General features: G+C 38.5%; 1 protein-coding gene across 3 annotated transcripts; it reads right to left on the reverse strand.

The window, feature by feature from the left end:
- Nucleotides 1–740: 740 nt before the first annotated feature.
- Nucleotides 741–19,447, reverse strand: TRMT1L (tRNA methyltransferase 1L). 3 transcript variants are annotated; one of them, XM_088524470.1, is made up of 16 exons: nt 19,338–19,447; nt 16,825–16,977; nt 15,733–15,795; nt 13,893–14,006; nt 12,606–12,670; nt 11,968–12,097; nt 9,700–9,823; nt 8,394–8,473; nt 7,365–7,611; nt 6,196–6,408; nt 4,963–5,153; nt 3,764–3,842; nt 3,239–3,405; nt 2,532–2,600; nt 2,038–2,164; nt 741–1,928 (listed from the first exon to the last, which is right to left on the reverse strand). In XM_088524470.1, the coding sequence occupies exons 1-16, from the start codon at nt 19,441–19,443 to the stop codon at nt 1,616–1,618; spliced, it is 2,241 nt and encodes a 746-aa protein (XP_088380596.1). In that variant the 5' UTR covers nt 19,444–19,447; the 3' UTR covers nt 741–1,615. The 3 variants fall into 3 exon arrangements, with proteins under 3 accessions (XP_088380596.1, XP_088380595.1, XP_088380597.1); XM_088524469.1 differs by having other exon boundaries at nt 15,685–15,795; XM_088524471.1 differs by lacking the exons at nt 12,606–12,670; nt 19,338–19,447 and having other exon boundaries at nt 16,825–16,898.
- Nucleotides 19,448–20,052: the final 605 nt, after the last annotated feature.

Genomic DNA, 20,052 nt, shown 5'->3' on the forward strand with positions numbered 1-20,052 from the left:
TAATTATAGCTATCCCTTTTGCTCCAGTTAACTGGTTTTATGACTATCCTATTTATGTTAATGTTGCTCAAGGGAACAGCTTTCTTAGCTAGAAGTAAATTCTTCTAATTGCCCTCTCCACTTAAAGAATATTTACTTAATTCAGAACAATGGGGGAATATTCCCCCTCGCCCCCCATGAGGGTCATGTTTTCTGTACATTTTTGACAGGAATTTAGTTTAGTTTGTTACTGTATCACTAATGGAGCTATTACTTCTTTAGCGGTCTTTTTTTTTTTTTTTTTCTCTCCCCTGAGGACAAATGAAAATAACTCATTACAAAAGCAGTCATGAATTTAAGATGGTATAAAATGCAGTAGCTTAATTTTGGCCTGATAGGAATTTATGAAGAAGTTTTGCACAAATGGGATTGTATTATGAAAGTTTCGCTATTTTCTATCACTTTAAGTCAGACCACTGCAAGTTGCCACACTACTTCTGTTTGGGACTCAGTTTTGAGTTAAGAGAAAAGTAGTGATATTCTTGTTGTAAAGCTTCAGAGATGATAAGAACACCTCAAATTCTTCTAAGAAAAGTAACAGTCCTGTGACAGGTGAATGTCAATTCACCAATCTGTGAATACCAAACCTGTGAAAACCCACACCTGTTCCTTTAGTTCCATTTGTAATAGTTTCCACTTCAAATGAAATATATAGATGTCCAAACAAAGGTTTGAGAGGGAGAAAAAAGGACAAAGTCTAGCTTATTTGGCTGGAATACTGCCATGTATTTAAGGAAACCAAAAGTGACTACCAACACACAGTATCTTTGCTCATTCACAGAAGAGATTGTTTTTTAAAAATATATATATATTACTGTCAAACTAATTGCAAAATTTCACCTAGAACTTAAGCTTGAGGTGTCTCATCACTGTGCCTTTTTGCCAGCAACAACCAGGTTTCATCTCTGAACTAACAGCTACCTAGCCTGCCTAAACATACTGCACTACAGCTTGGTGAAGAACTGAAGTTTAAGGAACAGTTTTGCAACTTTCGCTTCGCACTTGTGTTAGGCCTTTGCACCGAGGCAGAACTATAAAACCAGAATGGATTACCAAATTAAATGCACTATCTGGACTGTGAGTGCACCCGACCAGCACTTTCTAGCTTGCTTACCTTCAGGCCACGTTTTTTCTTGTGACATTTTATCACCTTAACATGAACTCTCTAACCAGTCAAGTTCTAATCAGTCAAAGTTTAGGCATTAAGGTCCATTTTTATATCAAGCTTTTGTTTGGAAATACTTAAGCATTTTGGCCCTGCTCACGATTCTGGATTAGGTGCTAGCAATCTGAATACAGCTTTTCAAAGATGTGAGGGTAGTCACACTGCCACAGTGTAAAAATGGGTGTAAGCATAAAAGCAATAACTGCACTGAGACTTCCCCACAGTAAAGGTACTTCAACCACATGCACTATGATCAGTGGCAAGCTCTGCTATGCAATTCTAAAACATCTTCACAAATAAAATAGCAGGCAAATCAGATTTTCCAAACTCAGTTCTGTAAGAAGTACTGGCTTACTTCAACAGGTATAGTTTTAAGTCTTCAAAATCCTGATTTCAAGACAGTGTCTTTCATTACTCAGCTGCACAAGGAGTAGAGCAGTCTTCTGTGATCCTGGCAGTAACTCCAGATTTATCATCCTCCAGAATCTCACCATCTCCTGCTTTGTCATCTACAGCAGCTTGAACATGGTCTCCTACCTGGAGATCTTCAGTGAGATGAACCGTGCCTTCTGCCTGTCCCCCAGTGTACGTGGGACTGCTGTACTTCACGAGGATAGTCTTAAATTGTGCCAAGGGCGCGTTAGTGCGAACTCCCATCGGATCAAAATGGGTTCTACTTACTCTGTATCCAGCCTCAGACAGATAGCTTAAGAACTTATTTAACCTGCAAAAGCCATTTAAAAAAGTGTTACTGCTGCTAAGCCTGATTCAAGGCAAGTTACAGAGGAATCATCACAGTAGTGTTAAGAGAGGGATTATAATAAACACCTTACTTTGGCATGTTCATTCCTTTAATACTGTGTCTATGGATATTGTAGTAAAACGCAGGGTGCTCAGCACTGTTCTCAAATTTTGGTCGTTTTGTTGCATTTCGAATAGCTTCATTACTTTTTCTTTTTCCTGGACCACAAAGAATAGCAATGAAACCAGTAAGCTTAGAATACACAACAACAAGGCATGCAGCAACTACACCTTTCAATCTGCTTTCATAAGGTAAATTTTGCAGACTTAAAATCTAGCCTGAAAGTAATTAACCAACCACTCACAGTACAACTGAAGCCAAGTACGCTTCATGAAGTACTGGTTTGTTGCCTTTCACAGGCACCATGAAGATGCAGTGAAAACAATACTCAATGGGAAAATAACTCTCGAGTACAAGTGTTATTAAATATGTGTATATGTGCATGGAAGGATATAAAAAAAAAAGTGAACTATGCAATAGTTAAACATGAATGTGCCGAAGTTGCACCAAAAGCAACCTACTTACTCTGTACCAGGTAGGATTCTGCTGTACCAAGTTGCGTATCTGGTGTTTTGATATATACTCCACACTCTTCTACAATGCAATCAGAAGTCACGATTAAGTTTATTGTAGCACAGTAAAGTGACAAACAAAGCTCTAAAGTAGTGTACTGAGAGGCATCGGTAAGTTCCACTTACTCACTAATTTTAATCTACAGGAAATACTCAAAATATTACTTCATTTTTTTACCTAGATGAAGGTAAGTTTAGGCTCTATTTCGTTTTACTAAAGCCATTCCTTTTGGAACACTGATTTACAGTTTCTTAGGAAAAACACAGCCTGACAGCTGTAGTCCTCTCTTCCTAACAGCAGGGGCTCTCAGGTGAAGACCAGGGTGCACCGCAGAACTAACAAACATTTTTATTTCCAGCCAGTTTGGTGACTGCAGGATTTTCATGGCAGTCACGTGTCTGCATTCTTTTTATTTAGTTTAAGAGCTCATTAAAGACATTTAAATCTAGCACTCTGCCTGCCTCTCACAGGCCCTAATGTATTTACAGCATCCAGGGCTGTCTGACACATTCTGCATACAAAGCAACAAAGATTTTCTTGCCTTTTGTAAGTACACACTGCTGTTGTTGGCACTAAGTTAGTAGGGACAAGTACCTTCCTAAATCACTACAAAGCTATTCTTTTTTTTTTTTTTTGTGAACAGCTTGCCATTGTCCTACCTTGTTTGTTTTCATCAGCAGAAACGTGGATAGAAAACTGCTTTGAAGTTGTACACTCCGCTTCACAAATTAACGTCTTCAGAAGGGGCTGAGTTTCCTCTAAACCATACTGAACAGACTCAAGCAGCATCCTTCTGAGAAATCCAGTGTTAAAGAGAGCTCCTGACCTTATATGCAATATAAAAGAATGGTGAAAACTCAGTACTTCTTAATTAAAAGTTACTTTATAATCTCTCACACAAGAGGACTGGCAATCAGATTACACTGCACACAACTGTTTAATCAGGCTGGATGTGTCTGTAACATGAAGATAAATGATTGCTCTGTTTCTGACAGCGGTATGAATTTAGGAAGGTATTCCTTAAAAGTTTCTGGATTTCCTCCCAGTTGCTACACTTTGCAGAGTTAAAATATTCAGCAGATTTACATTTTTATTATCTGAATATTTACATTTTATCATCTGAATTATTATTATCCCTTCTGCTCTGCCTCACTCAGTGGTTCTCTGTTGTGCTGTGCACGTACCAGAGAGGTCCGAGGACTACCGCCGTCTTCCCAGGCATACTGCCGTGACAGTCACAAGGCAGCTGCTGGTAAGGGTTTTCTGCAACAGAAAAACAGGATTGAAGTTATTCTGAAACACAGTTTGTAATGCTTACTTCATTAAAAAAAAGATAATATAGATGTGAAATAGTAGCTCACTTTAAATTGAGGTATTTAGAAGGGCAAGCGGCATCAAAAATGTGTCTCCCATCTTCATTCTGTCAAGCAGTGCTTATGACAATTTAGTGATTAAAGTCTCCTATCATTGTTAAATTGACATTAAACAAAAAGCACAGCTAGCCACATCACTTTTTATGTATCTTGTCAGATTTAAAGTAACAGGGAGATTCGCAGTCTTCCTATAACTATGCATGTACACCTCCAGTATATAACAGATGCTAATAAAAAAAGGAAAATATAGAAAGCATCACCCAGTTACAGACACAAAATACAGCCCAGATGCAGATCTCCTAAGCCCCAAGTCAGTTCACTTGCAAGCATGCAAGGCAGGAAGTAAATAATTCATTTACTAATTAAGTTCTCATGGTTCTTGTTTACTCTTCTGGACTGTTTTAAGTAGCTTTTACCAATGGAGTGAATGTATTAGGTTTAACTTGCACAGAGAAGTCAGGAAGATTATGGAAGAGCACAGGTGTATAAAAGTGAGTACTACAAAAACCTGAAATTATTAGTACCAAGTGGAAAAGGGAGCTCAACAGTTCTCACAAGCACGGCATGAGTTATAAATTTGATTTAAGAAAACATGTGCTGCAGCACTTTCATGAGTTCACAAAACAGAACTATATTCCACAACAAACACCTACGAGAAAGGTCTCTAGAATAACCATCTGACACCTAGGTCTAGGAAGCTGCCACTGAGTGGAGGATGCTCTCGATGCCCTTTATGCAAAGGATGGCTCCAAGGGCGCATCACGCATCTAGGCAGCTTCAACAGCCACTACTAATGGGCATACAGAAATAGCTCCTGAACAGATCATCCATTTATGGTGGAATCCACTTGGACAGCTAATCTAATCCTTTATCTTAAAACAGAGTTTCTTATATTACAGATATCTGCACCACTTCCTATTGCATTAAATGGAAACACAGTCTAAAAAAGTCTAAGAACACATGTATATAAATCAGACTCTCTAGAAAGTACAAGGGAAAAATCAATTTACCTTCTACCATGTTACTCCCTCCCTGAAAAACTCTCTCTTCACACCACTGGCAATGGATGAGATACTTGATTTTCTTTGCTGAATCGTCTGCAGGAGATGGTCCCCTCAAAACTCTGACTACTACTAGAACAAAATGTTCTAGAGCTACTGCCAGTAAAACTTCAATACCTTTGTTACAACGAGCTGCAGCTCTATGAAAGAGAGAAAGAAAAGACATTTCTACTGAATTCAGCAGACTAACATTTCCATGGACACTTCAACCTACTGAAAGATTCTTGAGATGATGGTAAATCTTCAGCTGTTGAGGACTATGAGAATATAGGAGCGGTTCCAGAAACACACAACCCAGAAGGCAACTAAAACTTCGCTTAAAACAGCTAAGAAGAAATTCAGTAACATTGCAGGTCATGATATATTTCACAGGAAAGTTATGTTAAGAGAGATAGCACAGCCATATTTGGCAATATTTTGCAAGAAACAACCTAAGATATGCAAGGAGATGGCCCAGAAAAATCTAAACGTTTCAGGTCAGTATTTTCACACTGGTAAGCTCAGGACCTCTGCACACTCAATTTTCTCCCCTGCTCTCTCCCAACCAGCAGTCTCAACCTCTCACCTGTATCTTTTTCAGTCTTCAGTTACTGACTGAAGATATCTGTATGCAACTGACTCATTTTACAATTTGATATTGGAGGCACTGTGTTGAACTCTTAAATTTTTTAAAAAACTATAAAACTCCTTCTGTAAAATTACTTAGCCCAGTTACATTTAAACCTCAAGCTTAAGTATTTAAAGTGAAGAGCAGTTTCCGTTACAACAAATCTAAATGAATGCCCAGTTACAAGTCCCTCAAGCAGGGGGGAACTTTTACAAAGTTCATCAGCACCATAATGACGATAAAGTGACACAGGAATAAAATATTTTCAGACATACAAGTCTGGATATTTCTTTGTATATGACTCCCCAAAATTAATTTGCATATTACTCCCAAAATTTGATCCCAATACAAAACGCAACACATCTTAGTAAGCATTTTTACCTAGCTTAGTTTAAAGTTAACACTGTCCTAAAGCAACATAAAATAAGACACATGAAGATTGTGTGGAAAAGTCTGGCTTTTAGAATTAAGGAATTCTGGAAACTGAACATGCACAGCAGCAGGCTACAGCAGCAGTTTAAGTTTTGCATTAGTAATTTTCCACCAGAATTTGAGTTGATTCATTACGACAGTACCTTGCCACAGCAGCAATTACTATTCTGGCTGCCAGCTCCTTGTAGTACTCTGTTCTGACAATATTGCATCCATAATGACGCAGGGCAACGTGCTGGGCCTTTGCATACAGAGAACTGATGTCTGTGGAGGTCAACGACACAATCCCGAGATTTCTTACATTTCTAAAGGCAGCATCCAGGTAATTCACAGAAGTTCCAAAGGGGTCCAAGTGTCTAAAAAATAAGTCCCACACTGTATCTAGAGATGCAACCGAGTTTTTAATCTGAGGACCCCACTATTTAAAAAACATTATCTATGCCAATATTTAAAACAAACAAACAAACAAAAAGGATTTAAATTACTGAAGGATAAAATGCCCAGTGCCAAGCTGAAAAGTGTCAAGGCAGCATCGTATTGGAAAATGCATGTTGATGCAATTCATTGTTAAAAGAACATTGCCCTGATAGTTATCTTTATCCTCAAAGGAGAGAGAAATGTGCAAGAACAAAACTATTTTCAAATTTATGCCAATTCCAGTTGATGTACTGATCAGCGTGATTTTCAGTCTGCATCCCTGCTGCTTAATTTGCCCAAATCATGACATTAGCCAATAAAAGAAATCCAGTCACTTCTTTCTAGGTGTGTATAAGATTTGAAAATATACATCTATAAACCCAATTTTAAAGTAGCAGGCTACCTTACCTGTAAATGAATATGCTTCAAAATGGCTTAAAATAAATCATCGAATAAACATGAAGTCCCAACCATATGCATGCACAGGTATGAATTTTAATCTAATTAAAAGTTGTAGGAAAAAATAATTAGAAAGTTGACAGTCTTTTTTTCTTTTTTTTTTCTTTTCCTTTTTTTTTTTTTTTAAAAAAACAACTTCAATGAATTGCACAAAAAATAGTTTGGCTTATCATTTTCCACGTGCATTTATACTCCTTTTGGGATGTCAGAAAGCCTAAATATCTTCCCAGTGATTATTTCTAAAACATCCATGTTCCCTTTTCAGACCTCTTCTGGCACAATACTATTACATTTAGGACAAGCAGGTAAATTTTGGCTACTTCTTTCATTCTCTCTTCCCTAGTCATTAGGGGAGGTAGTCATAATCATCATCAAAAAAACAAACAAAATAAACAAACAAACAAAAACAATTTCAACAGAAATGCTCAACACTTACATAAAATCGAATGATCTTAAATGCATTATAACATTAGCATCCATTTTTGTCACCTCAATGGTGCCAATATTTTCTTCTCCATCTTCTATAGCCTCATCAGTGTCGTCCTCCTTAGTTTTCGGTATCACTTTCATCTTGTTTAAATGGCAATTTTCCCGAATCATCATCACAGAATTTTCATTACAATCATTAATAGTAACTTTCACAGAACTTCTGAGATGCTTTGCCCATTGTAATCCCATTATACCTACAAGGAAGATGACAGTCAGAATAGTAATCCCATGATAGAATATGGCTTGGTTTCTGGTCTGCTCACTTTGTTGAGGGAAAAAAAACAAACAAGCAAACAAAAATAACTCTTGACTTGCTTTAACACTGCAGTGTAGTGGACAAACTCCTGTGACAGACTATAGTAAAACCTCAAACATAAAAATAAATACTGTGAAGATTTTTCAGGCAGCCTCTACTGAAGAGAGACTACTCTCAGTATCTCAACTATGATCTCAGGTTTAGATGGTGCTAAAAAAGCCAACAGTTCCCATCTCTTCAGACTTTTTTTTTTCTCTCCAGACAGTTAATGGGCACACACAGAAGTACTTTACAAAAATTCTGAACATGAACTTCATGTAACTGATTAGAGATGCTCCTGTGAAAGAAAGCTTGGATTCATCAGCGTTTTATAACTCATACAGCCACATTTCACATCCATGAAGTCACAAGCGATCTGGGAACTTGCTGCAAGTTTAGAAAGATCCAGACCCATGGCTTTTCACATGCAATAATGTGAAGAGTATCTAAGGTGACCATTAAACTTTGATTTTTGTAGTTTTTATTTATGGTCTTTTCAAGTAAGTGGCCAAATTCCAAGCTCTTAAAGGCTGTTTTTTTTTTGACTGCCTATCTAAGAAAGAAAATCATGTGGTACCTCACCTTATTTTTTTTTGAATATGCTGTGTCTGCTAGTTGGTACTGATTTTTGCAATCTCATACTATTGAATACTAGCTACAGAATAAAGAATTTCAATTTACCAGTGGCACCAAATGCATCCAAACATTCAATTGGTTTCCTTTCCTCACACAGAACAGCCAGTGCACAGAATATCAATTGCCTAGAAAATAAAAGATAGGATTATAAATAAAAGAGCATATTTTTTTTCTCTTTTTTTTCCACCCCTTTCTTGTTTCTCTTGAAGATATTTTATTTCTCTTGAAGATATTATTACAATGTTTAGCTAAAATCCATTAAATATAATAATTGTAAATCAAAACCCCCAACCACCCTTGAATTCCAACAGTTAGGTTTACTTTTGATATGATGCTGTTTCAAACACCATCACAGTCAGAGTAGAATATTTGAAAACGTAAGATCCTGAATCAACTAACTAGTTAATCAAATACTGGAAAAAGTGATTAGCACTCTAAAATAAAGAGTGCTTTTCTTCCTTTCCCAGCACAATGTGGTATTATCCTATTTATGGTTCTGTGCAGAAAAGGATCTCCTAAGGGAGAGAGCAACTGAACTCTGCTGTTTCAAGGAGCAGGCCTTGCTCTCACAGGCAGAGCCATAGCAATGGCTGCAAGGGTGTTTCTCAGGCAGGTCTTGGCTTTCGTGGGCCTGCCTGAGCTAACTATAAATCTGGGAGCTCACGTACTGACAGCAAAGGCCCTGACGACATGAAGGGTAAGCACCTCAGCCCATACTTCGGGGCAATGTTTGCACTTGCGGTTTACACACAATTTATGACTCTCCTAAAAGAGATAGTGTTTCTTCCTTCATCTATTTCCATGTAAGTATGAGAAGCAACTTGAGAGAATCTGACCCATCATGAGAAAAAGGCCTGTATAAAAATGTTTTAGGAGATGACAACCATGTATATGAATGCTGCAGTTCATCTGAAGGAGAGGATGCAGTGCCCAGCTATAACACTTTGTGGAGGTTCACAGAAAAACATCTGAACTGCGCACAACGTTAAGTGTTCAAATGTGCTCCTCTTTTCAGATCTTGTTCTTATTTGTGTACTATTCGTTAGATAAAACTACTTAATTGCTTCAGACGACAATATTTCCCCACATAATGTTCTTGGTTTTAAACATTATTCCTAAGGAAGACAGTTGTCTGATGGGAAACTTTTCCAAAAGAAATTATCTAAGCAGAAAAACAAGAGCACATTCAAATGGAACTCTCTTATAACAGTGATCTTGGTTTTTTTACTTGACTACTGATCTTCTGACTCTAAGAAAAAGAGGTTTCTGGGGCTATTTTTCAAAGCACAAGTGTTTCTCACTACAAACTCACCATCCCTCTGGTGCATCCTCCCAGTCCCTGTTCTCTCACCTGTTGAGTTTCATTTTAGGATTGAAATACGAATCGGTTTTCTGAGGTGTGGAGTAGTTGGGATGCACTTGCACATCTGCATCCGACTCTTTCAGCACTTCATGAGAAGACTTGGGAGCAGGGGCTAAAAGAAAGTAATTGCAGGGGAAGAAAGAAGAAACTAAGGAGAATTTAAATAAACATCAGCACATTAAATAATTGAAACTGAAGATGTGCTCCCATATAGCAAGAGCTCTGGTTTCACAGGTGTTATGCAGTAATCCAACCAGCAGACATGAACCAATTAACCAATTAAGTGAAAAAGAGACAACAAATTATCTTCTTTTCATACAGGTGCGGCATGGGATCAAGTTTTACCATTATTTTCTTCCATAAAGCATCAAATTTGTTTCTTAGTTGACTCTCTTATCCATTCAATTTTAAAAAAGAAGCTCCTGAACCAGAGGCTTAACCCAGACACCTTTTGATAAAACAAAAATTCCCAGGGAGGCTCAGGTCACGCCAGCATTTGAGAAGCCATTTCTAGCCGAGGAAAAGGAACCTGGTCTTCTGTCCTCGACATGAACTACTGTTCTTCTAGACGAAGGGTACTGAAGAAATGGTCTGCTCCTCAGTTATGTACAACATATGATAGAATCTAAATACAGACAAACATTTGTTTTGCATGTCTAAACACAATGCTTTGCTAAATAATGAAAAACCTATTAGCACAGGTTATGTTCATTATCTGAACATAAACTGCAAAAAAATGCCTCAAAAAACAAACAGCTTCAGGAAATGTGGGTATACAGCACAAGCACAGTGACAATTTAAGCACTTAGGCTTTGTATAAACTACTCTGTAGCAAATCATCCTTCCTTGATTTGGCAGCTGTGAACAGATGCTGTCATTCCCCAGGCAATTTGCACCCAGTCTAACAATTTCCACAAGATGGCCAGGAAATTTCTGTTAGCCCTCAACTAGCCACCCTTCCCTGCACAGCCTGCTTACCCTGCAGTGCTTTCAAATATGCAGACAGGGCATCTCTAGCTCAGCGCACAGTTCTAACCGAGAACCATCCATTTCCTCACCTGTCTTGATCTCTTCCACACAGCATTGCTGGTTCCTTCAAACTGAGCCTGATTTACACAATCTAAGCAGACAGCCACAAGATATACAGATATACAACTACATGCAACTACCCATCAAAGGATTTGCTCCATGGTTACAGGCTACGTTTTGCTCAAGTGGATCCTAAATATTACATAAATGATCTGCGAATTTCCCTTCCTCTCTAGGAAGATATATAACCCCAAGCAACTGCTTTATATAAGAAGTGACAAATGAGCCAGCTTGTACTAAGAGCTTAGAGGGGAAGTTACACAGATTAAAATACTTTATATCACATACTGTACTTTCTATCTCCAATATTCAACTTAAAAGGTATGAAAACATTTACTACTATGGCTTCCTAGACATGCAACTGATCCATTAAGCTACTACGGCTTCCAGTGCCATCTTTACTATATTGTACCTAGAACATAAACCATTTTTCATAGAGGCAGAGACAAAAAAAATTATTTTCTAGCAAAAAACCTCAACTCTTGCATACCGGCTGATCAGTAATGTGCATTCTGTTGATAGACAGAGAATGGAGAGAGTAAAGGAGACAAGCAGAGCAGCAAACTTGCACATTTTAAATGAATAAGCTTAAGCAACTTGCAAAGTAAAATATGTTTTATTTTTGGCCTTCCAGTCTAGTTTATCCACATTTTAAAACAAGGTATTATTCTTGAGAATGGGAAAAGGGATTATAATTTACTAAAGAACAAATGACATGTTTATGATTCTCCAGGACTAAAGAAAGCCATCTTGTTTTATGAATCTGCACTGATGGGGCTGGCATAAAAAGTAGAGTATTTACATACTTCATAGAGATGTACTCCAAACTGATCTAAGGGCAGACAAACGCAAATATACAGAGGCATGAAATGCTCTGTATAAAGCTTTTGGTTTATGGACACCATGCTTTCCATTCCTTTGGAAAGACAGAAGGTTACATTTTTAAAATTAAGCTATCTGTGAAAAAAACCAACATTATTTTTCAGGCTAATTGGTCAATGCAGAGAGTAAATCACAAGTCTTACACATTTGAGAAAAAAATCTGAAAAGCTATGGGTAAATTTCTCAGTAGTAATTGTAAACATTCATCTCATGTTTATCTCACCCATATATCGCAGTCATTCCATGCACTATTAGAATGAAAATTCAATGTTTTATAGAACCTACCTGTGATAAATCTTGATTCAGTTTCTCCTTTATTCACATGACGATTAATATGCCCTATCATGTCAGTTCTTCGTGTGATAGTTGCTGAACAGATAATGCAATGGTAGTGCGCTCCCATCTTTGAAAATGTCTGTAAAATACAATAGTGTAGTTTTAGACTATATTAAAGTAGAATTATATCTGAACATAGATTTTAAGCAGTTATATGTGCATACAAAAAAATTTCTGAATCTACTGCCACAGAAACTGTAAACATTCACACAGCAGAGCACAGCTATCTTGCCACTAATCCTCTGTCACTACTACTGATGCAGCTGTCTGCTCATGCTCCACATACTCAGCATGCAGGAAATGAACCGAGAACCATCCATTTCCTCACCTGTCTTGATCTCTTCCACACAGCATTGCTGGTTCCTTCAAACTGAGCCTGATTTACACAATCTAAGCAGACAGCCACAAGATATACAGATATACAACTACATGCAACTACCCATCAAAGGATTACATTAAAAACTCGTATTTGGACCAACAAGCTTTTGGTATGCCACATTGGATGAGAAGACATATTTTGAGACTGAAGTACCAGTTCCCCCAATGTTGTGGGGTAACAAATATTTCTGTGATTCAGCATTTTTTACCTGGTCTCCAACGACATTTGGCTTTACCAAACGACAAGGTAAGTGACAGATGCACATCCTGTACCCTGGAAAACAAACCAGCTGTTGTCCCATCGCAGTAAATCAAACAGCACACGTATGTCTTGAACCACAAACTCTTTGATTTACAATTTTCTTTAGTTGCCTTTATAGCAAGGTCTCAAAAGGGCTTTCAATTATTGCCACAACACAGGAAACTTTACTAATGTTCCGATACATTCATCTTTTTTGCACAGAGAAATTTTCTCATTTAAATTTAGATTAGGAATTTTCAAACAGCTCAAAAAACACGTGCAGGCAATTCAGCACTAAAATGAGGTGTACTGGACCGTAGCTAGTACTTCAAACATTTACGTAATACCTGTTAATCCAGGTATTGGAGAAAGATAAGACAGGCTTAAAAGTCTTAAAAGGTTTCAGGAGCCCATGTCACATTTCAGTAAGTGTACTACCTTCCTACAGGCTGCACATCTCTAGCAAGCCCCAAGGTCCTGTACACTATATGACTTTTGAACGTAGGTTGTAAGAACTTACGAAAACTTTACTGAAGGACTTATACCTGACTTGTGTGAAGACTCCTGTGTTTCTTCCCCATATTTTTAAGTGGCAGAGCAGGGGGAGAACCTCATGGTAATACATGCAAAACCAAAATTCCAACAGATGATTTTTTAATTTTAATATTTCCCATCATCCGGTTCATCATTTTATTTCCTATAAATCTATACACACTTTTTTACTAAAAAAAAAATGTGCTGCTCATTCTCTTCCTTATTTAAGTGCTCAGACTTTATATATATGCATATATCTTACAAGCCAATCCTATTGTTAGGTTACATAAAAGACAAGGCCACTAAATACTGATATTAAATAATGGATGCTGTCTCCAGGAAAAAAAAAAAAAGAAAGAAAAACTGTGAATAATAGAATCAGAACTTTATTAACTTTCATCATATAAATATTTTTTATTTCATAATCCATTTTCATGATATGCCAATAAACTTTTTTTTTTCTTTTTAAATGAAGAAATGTTGGAACAGAAAAAAATGGAACTATTTTGGCATTCAGAAAAATACATACTTACTCTACATTTATACTTTATATCCCAGGCCAAAATTCATTTTGCCAAAATATGGTTCTAGTTCAGAGTTGGTATCAAGATGCAGGAAACACACTTATATCAACAAGAATTTTAAAGACAAAAACACAGAATATTGCCCTACATTCCACGATTTCATATTGTACTTACTATTCAAATATGAGTGCCTTTACCTTCAAATTCAACAGAAATTTTCCAGTGCAAATTCTGCAGGTGGCGATGAAGTTTATGATTATAACAAGCTTTGAATTTCTCCTCAGGACACAACGGACAGGGCTTCTTTTCAGCTGAAAAAACAAGCAAACAAAAAATATGAGAAATACAGAAGATGCAGTAAGCAGGCATGGTAAGAGAAATATATGCAGTTATGTGTATTTGTCATCAACTAGAGTTAAATGCGTATTTGAGAATCGCAGAATCACAGAACAGCTGAGGTAGGGAGGCACCAACCTCCCTCCTCCCTGCCCAAGCAGGATCAACTAATGCACATTGCACAAGGCTGCATCCAAAGAAAAGAAAAAATAAGATGAATTCCCCAGGCCATATTTTATTGCAGATGTCCACAAGGTTGAAATAAATCGGATTATCTGTCCTTTCCACTCCACAAGATACACAAAGGGTATTTCTAAAACCCTTAGAATTGTTTTTTAATGTCTTACTAGAGTGATATAAATACAACTTTTGAAGAGTACTGCAGAACAGAACTTTATGGAAAAAAATATAGAGAATTACAACTTTTCAAAAAACAAGAAACATGAAGATGTTAGAAAAATAGACTTTTTCTTTCTCCTTCTCCTCAATCACCAAACGACTTTTAGATAAAACAAACACCTAGGCTCTTTTTAATTTGGGGTGGAAAACTATCTGCTAAAAAATAATTTTCCCTCTCGGGAAATCCTATCTGAGCCATAAAAAAAAAGTCAAGAATTTTTTGCCTCAAAGGTATCTGAAGCATATTAATTATTATCCTAAATAAAATCTAACCACTGGGAGACATATGTTGTACAGCTGCTCACAGGAATTATAGATGAGAGCAGGAACACATCTGCTGCTGGGTCTTATAGTGCTGGATGCCAAACAATCTCTTGGGTATAACTGAGTGGAAAGACTTGCACGTGTTTGAATCATACGGGATGAATACTGAAACAACACACATAACACAGGCAACTCGCAATACAATAAAACCAGTACTATATTTTCAGATCTCTCCCTCTCTCATCTCATCATTTAGCATGGAACATACAACCCTCTGTGTAAGTTTTATTCTTGATGTACTTGCTATTTATAACACTAAACAGAGATAGAGGTAAACTTTTATCCTCAGCAGTGGCCACTCCAGGTGATTAAGGCACAACATCTGTGTGACCCAGCGCCTGGGCATCCTGGTTCTTACATATTTCTTTATCCATGAATAAAAGCTAGTTACAGTCGCAAGGTCAGTTAAACTATGTGATTTTATCAACACTAAATATATACATATCAGAGAAAAATTAACGGTTGTAAAGAAAACATTTTGCATGATCCTCCACTATATAACCGTGTCATAAACTGTGAAAAAGGAAAACAATCAGAACAGAGGATATTTTTGTTTAAATCGAGGTTAGAAAAAAAATGTATGTTATTCCCAATAAAGACAACAAAAACGATTAGCTTCCCTATTACCATGACATAGAAGTAAAATAAACTGAGATTAAACTGTTGACATATAGCTAGAATCAACATTCCCCCATTCATGCACATTGCACATCAGAAATGCTATAATGCTTTTCCATACATTTTTGAAAAGAGAAAAAACAAACAAAAACAAAAACAAACAAACAAACGAGGAATTCCTAAAGTACATCTGATAAATAATGGAACAAAATGATAAAATTATTCTTTATGAAACCCCTAGTTATCACCAAAAAAATAAAGAAAAAAAAATGTAGTATTTTGAAAATAATGAACAAGAAAGAATATAAATACCTGTAACATGAAGAGCTGTGTTCTGGGATACTCCCAAGGTAAACTCACCTTCATTCAGATCAGCTAGTTTCTCTAGATCGGCAAGTTGTCTTTGAATTGAAATATGTTTCTCTAAAAATCAGAGATATTTAGAAGTTAAACATACTTAGTTCAAAAAATATATATATATTTTAGCTTACTGCTATTTTTCTATCAATCATTTTAAATCTAAGATTCATACCAGTTTGTATTGTTTAACTTCCAACATAAATGTGGTAGATGGAATGACTTGCAAAATTAATCCCCAATTGGTTCCTTAAGAGATTCCAATATTTCTACTTCCTTTTTAATTCCGATATACGTTCAGTTTTTCAGATTGGAAAACTTTTCACTTGAAAAAATAAACTGGAAAGAGGAAGTTGCATACTATTTACTCTTCATTTTACTGCCTGGCATTCTTATTTAATGCAAACATGAATAAAACAGTATAACAGCATCCCATGAACTCTTCAGCAAAACTAAAATAGCAGCTAGAACTGCAGCAATTATTCAACGTATAGCCAGGACACATCCTGCTCTTCTATTTTTTTTTTCTTGCCTAAGTGTTTAATAGCCTCAAAATTCCCTTCCAAATTTTCAACCCAGTCTGTGAGAATAGTGTAGAATTTTCTAGAAAACAAGAGATCTTATCCAGCAAATCTGTTACTGAGTCTGATACACAGAATATCCCAATTAATAGCAATACTGCTTCTGTAAGGATTTTAAATATTTTTAACAGTAGTCATCATATTTTCTTACATGAAACTAAGAAATCAGTCGACCTATGTGTTCAAGATACAGAAATTTTAAAACTGGTGTTAAAGAGAATTCTTCTCTCCCAATGTTTGCACTCATTGCAATAGACTTTTTCTGTCCAGACACACTCTTCTACCTCAGAAGGTTCACAGGAGCAGTACTTTTCAACATTAGCATTTGATACATATCACACCTCATCCAACATAAATTCTTTACTGTCACTGTATTTTGGGGAGGTTCCAAAGTGATTTCTAGGATGCTAGCAAAGGGAAAATAGCATCTCATTTAAAAGACATGTTTCTAACATCTAAAGAAAATATTTTCTACATACAACGACAGAAAGACTCTTATGGTTTATTAGCAAACCTCTTGGAGAATCAGATGATACATCCAAAATGTTACTATCGGATTCTCTTATGGATTCCTGCTCTGCTCCTTTTCTCTTGGTTTCAGCTTCTGACTCGGTAACTTCCACGTCCAGTTTGTTGCTTCCCACTTTTTCAGAGACAACTACACCATCTTAAAAAATTATGTAAGAATTATGTTGATTAGTAAATACATTATACAAGTATGTTCATTTGTTTTCAATAATTTGGTGATTTAACAAGTAAAATGGGCTACAACAATTTGAAGGAGAAAAAATGTTTCATCAATATGTCAAAGAACAATTTCATACCAAATATTACTCATCCTTGAAAACCACTGTGAAGCAGTGCTATCCTAGAGAGAAAGAACTATTCATCCATCTGTATTATCAAATGTGTTAGCATTAGCAGAATAATATTTACTTGTTATTCACAGGCAAAATGTAGCACCAATGACAGAAAGCAGACAAGAAGTCCAAATACATTTAACAATATACTAGTGCCTAACAAAAAACAGAAGTTCAGAACTAGTTATGAATAGCCTGAACAACCTGGAAGGAAAGACAAGTGAAGAGGGGGATAGCGCTTGCTAATGACTTAAGTATTTATGGGCTTAATGAAAAATTTCAAAAACATCTTCAGAAGCTGAGTGAATGGGCAATAAGATTATTTCAGCTATAAGTGGGTGGGCTCTGAGCTGAGTATCATCAGTCAGGAATAAGATCTTGAGGTTTTAAAACACAGTTTTATGGAAGCAACAGAAATATCCTCAGTAGGGGTCTGTCCCTCTCCCCACAAACAGCGTTTCTTAAGCAGTCTTAAGAAACAATGCAGAAATCCATGGTCATTCTGCATCATGAACAAAATTATTCCTCACTCCCCAGTCCTTAATGCACAGAATGCATCAGAATGCATCAAAGTTAACGGTTCCATTTCTATTTCACTTAAAAATAAAATAATAATAAAAAAAAACAAAAACGGGACATATCACATGAATGTATTAGCTAGAAATTCAAAACAGAACAAAACTGCCAACACTCCCTGCTGTTAAGGTACAGAATCCCCTGTCACAGGCTGCTAGAGGTGCTGGTAGACTATAGAGGCTAAAACAACAGTTCTATGGAAAAGAGAAATCCACTAAGAGCTTTTAAATACAAAAATAGTATTTAATTTCTTTGGCTCAAAAAAACCCCATGAGCTATAAAGGTATTTCTGGGGATGTATGTCTTCATGATCTTCCCCACCTATTTACTTTTGGCCACAACCGAAGACAGACAGGATAAGGGCTGAATGGATCTTACAGCAGTTCTTAGATTCTCCTGGGTTTGGGATTTTGAAGAATGGAAATTATTCTAACTCAAGACCAGCATGCTATTCATAAGAGTGATATATTTCTCATGGACCTATTTTTACCTGAAAATTCACCTGAGACACTTCTATTTCTTGCCTGTTTCTCAATTAATACGTTCAAGATGTCTGGTGAAAAGTTCTTACCTTATTTATTCATAAAAAGAGGAAAGGAAACAAAGAATGTCAAAAACATTAGGGTTTTTTGTTTGTTTCGTAAAAAATCTGTAAGAAGAGGGTGAATAGGATTAGGTGTGCTGTGTGAAAACTGGCAACATACTTCTTTTTAGAAAAATGCATAGTGAGATCATAACAGTGACCTGAAACCAAAGTAGCTGTCAGAGCCCTAATAATAAATACACAATTTGGAATAGTTAGAAAAGGAGGATGTGTGTGTATGTGGGGAGACACATGCATACATATATATATTGCTTCTATATATAAAATTGTGGGAATTTATATGTGGTCATACATATTTTACACGTATACGTATATACATATACACAGACACAAAAACACTGCTTAAAGCAGGCTAAAAGCTCACACCAAAGCTCACAACAAAAGCTCACGGCAGGCCCAGCCAAGCACAGTGTCATTTGTTACTGAAGCAGGGCTGAACGATTCCTATCAGGAATCATGAATTTGGTGCAAATGTGATAAACTAAGGTCCGAGAGCCCAAACCACACTGCTTATTTCAGTCAAAACTGTTAAGCTCATTCGAGCTGTACGAAAGCAACTGCGAGGACCGGCAGCGGCGCCACGGGCGGCTCTGCGGCACAGGTACCGGAGCGTTCCCCTTCAAAATACAGGCAGAAAGCGCTGCGGATCGCGCGGGGACGAGACCGCAGAAGTGCCACCACCTCCGCCCGCGCGAACAAAAGAGCCCGCGTTGCAGCACCCTCCTTCAGGCGGCAGAGGAATTAAAAATGCACGGAATAAAGCGCGGCGCGAGTTCTGCGCAGGGGGCTGCACCCCGCAGCCCGGCGGGGAAGAACGGGCCGAGCGCGGCCTCGCAGAGCCCCGCCGGGGGCAGAAAGGTGGCGCCTGCCCCTGTCAGGGAGCTGCCGCACGGCCCAACGGCTCCCGCGTGCCCCACCCCGAGCCCCAACGGAACCCCGAGCCCCAACGGCTCCCGCTCGCTCTGCGCCAGCGATCGCGGCCCTTACTGAGCGCTGCCGCCTCGGCGCCCTCCGCGGCGCCCTCTTCCTCCTCCTCGTCCGGCTCCCCCTGCAGCCGGGCTCGCGCGGCCTCCGCGGCCTCCTCCGCTGCCATCTTTCCCTTCCGCGGAGGAGTAGGACGAACCCCGCGCGCCTCTTCCCCTCTCCAGCAGGGAGGAGGCGGCTCTCTGGGAAGGGCGGGCGGAGACACTGGAAAGCTGCGGCGATGGCGGCGCCTCGGGGCCCGGTGCGTCCCGCAGGGGCGGCGGGGGAAGCGCCTACGACTCCCAGGGTGCCTCGGAGCGCTCGGGCTCCGCGGGGCCCGGCCCGGCGTGCCCTGCGCGGGGAGGTGCCGGCCGGCGGCGGCGGGGCAGGTGCGGGCGCTGCGCGGGCGCGTGAGACGGGCGGGAGGCAGCGGGGGGCGAGCGGAGCCCTCGCCCCTTTGCTGAGTGCGTCGCAGTCTCTCTTGGGGCTGCTCGACTCGGCCGTGTTGAAGAGCGGCTTAAGGAGCCTTCCTGGTGCCGGCCGAGCCCATTTCCCCAGCCTGCGTGAACTTGCGTATCGCCCTCTCAGTCTGGGGGGCCTCGCAGCTGCGTGTGGTAGTTTCACGGAGCGATGGCGTGAACTTGTCCTGCGCAAGCTGGGGAGTGGGGCGGGGGGGATGAACCTGAGATACGAGTCATATAGTTAGAATGGCTTTAAACTGCATATTTAGGTGACACTT

Source organism: Tinamus guttatus, unplaced genomic scaffold, assembly GCF_059628265.1.
Source record: "Tinamus guttatus ecotype Peru unplaced genomic scaffold, ASM5962826v1 Tinamus_guttatus_pri_ptg000211l, whole genome shotgun sequence".
NCBI classification, from domain to species: Eukaryota; Metazoa; Chordata; class Aves; order Tinamiformes; family Tinamidae; genus Tinamus; species Tinamus guttatus.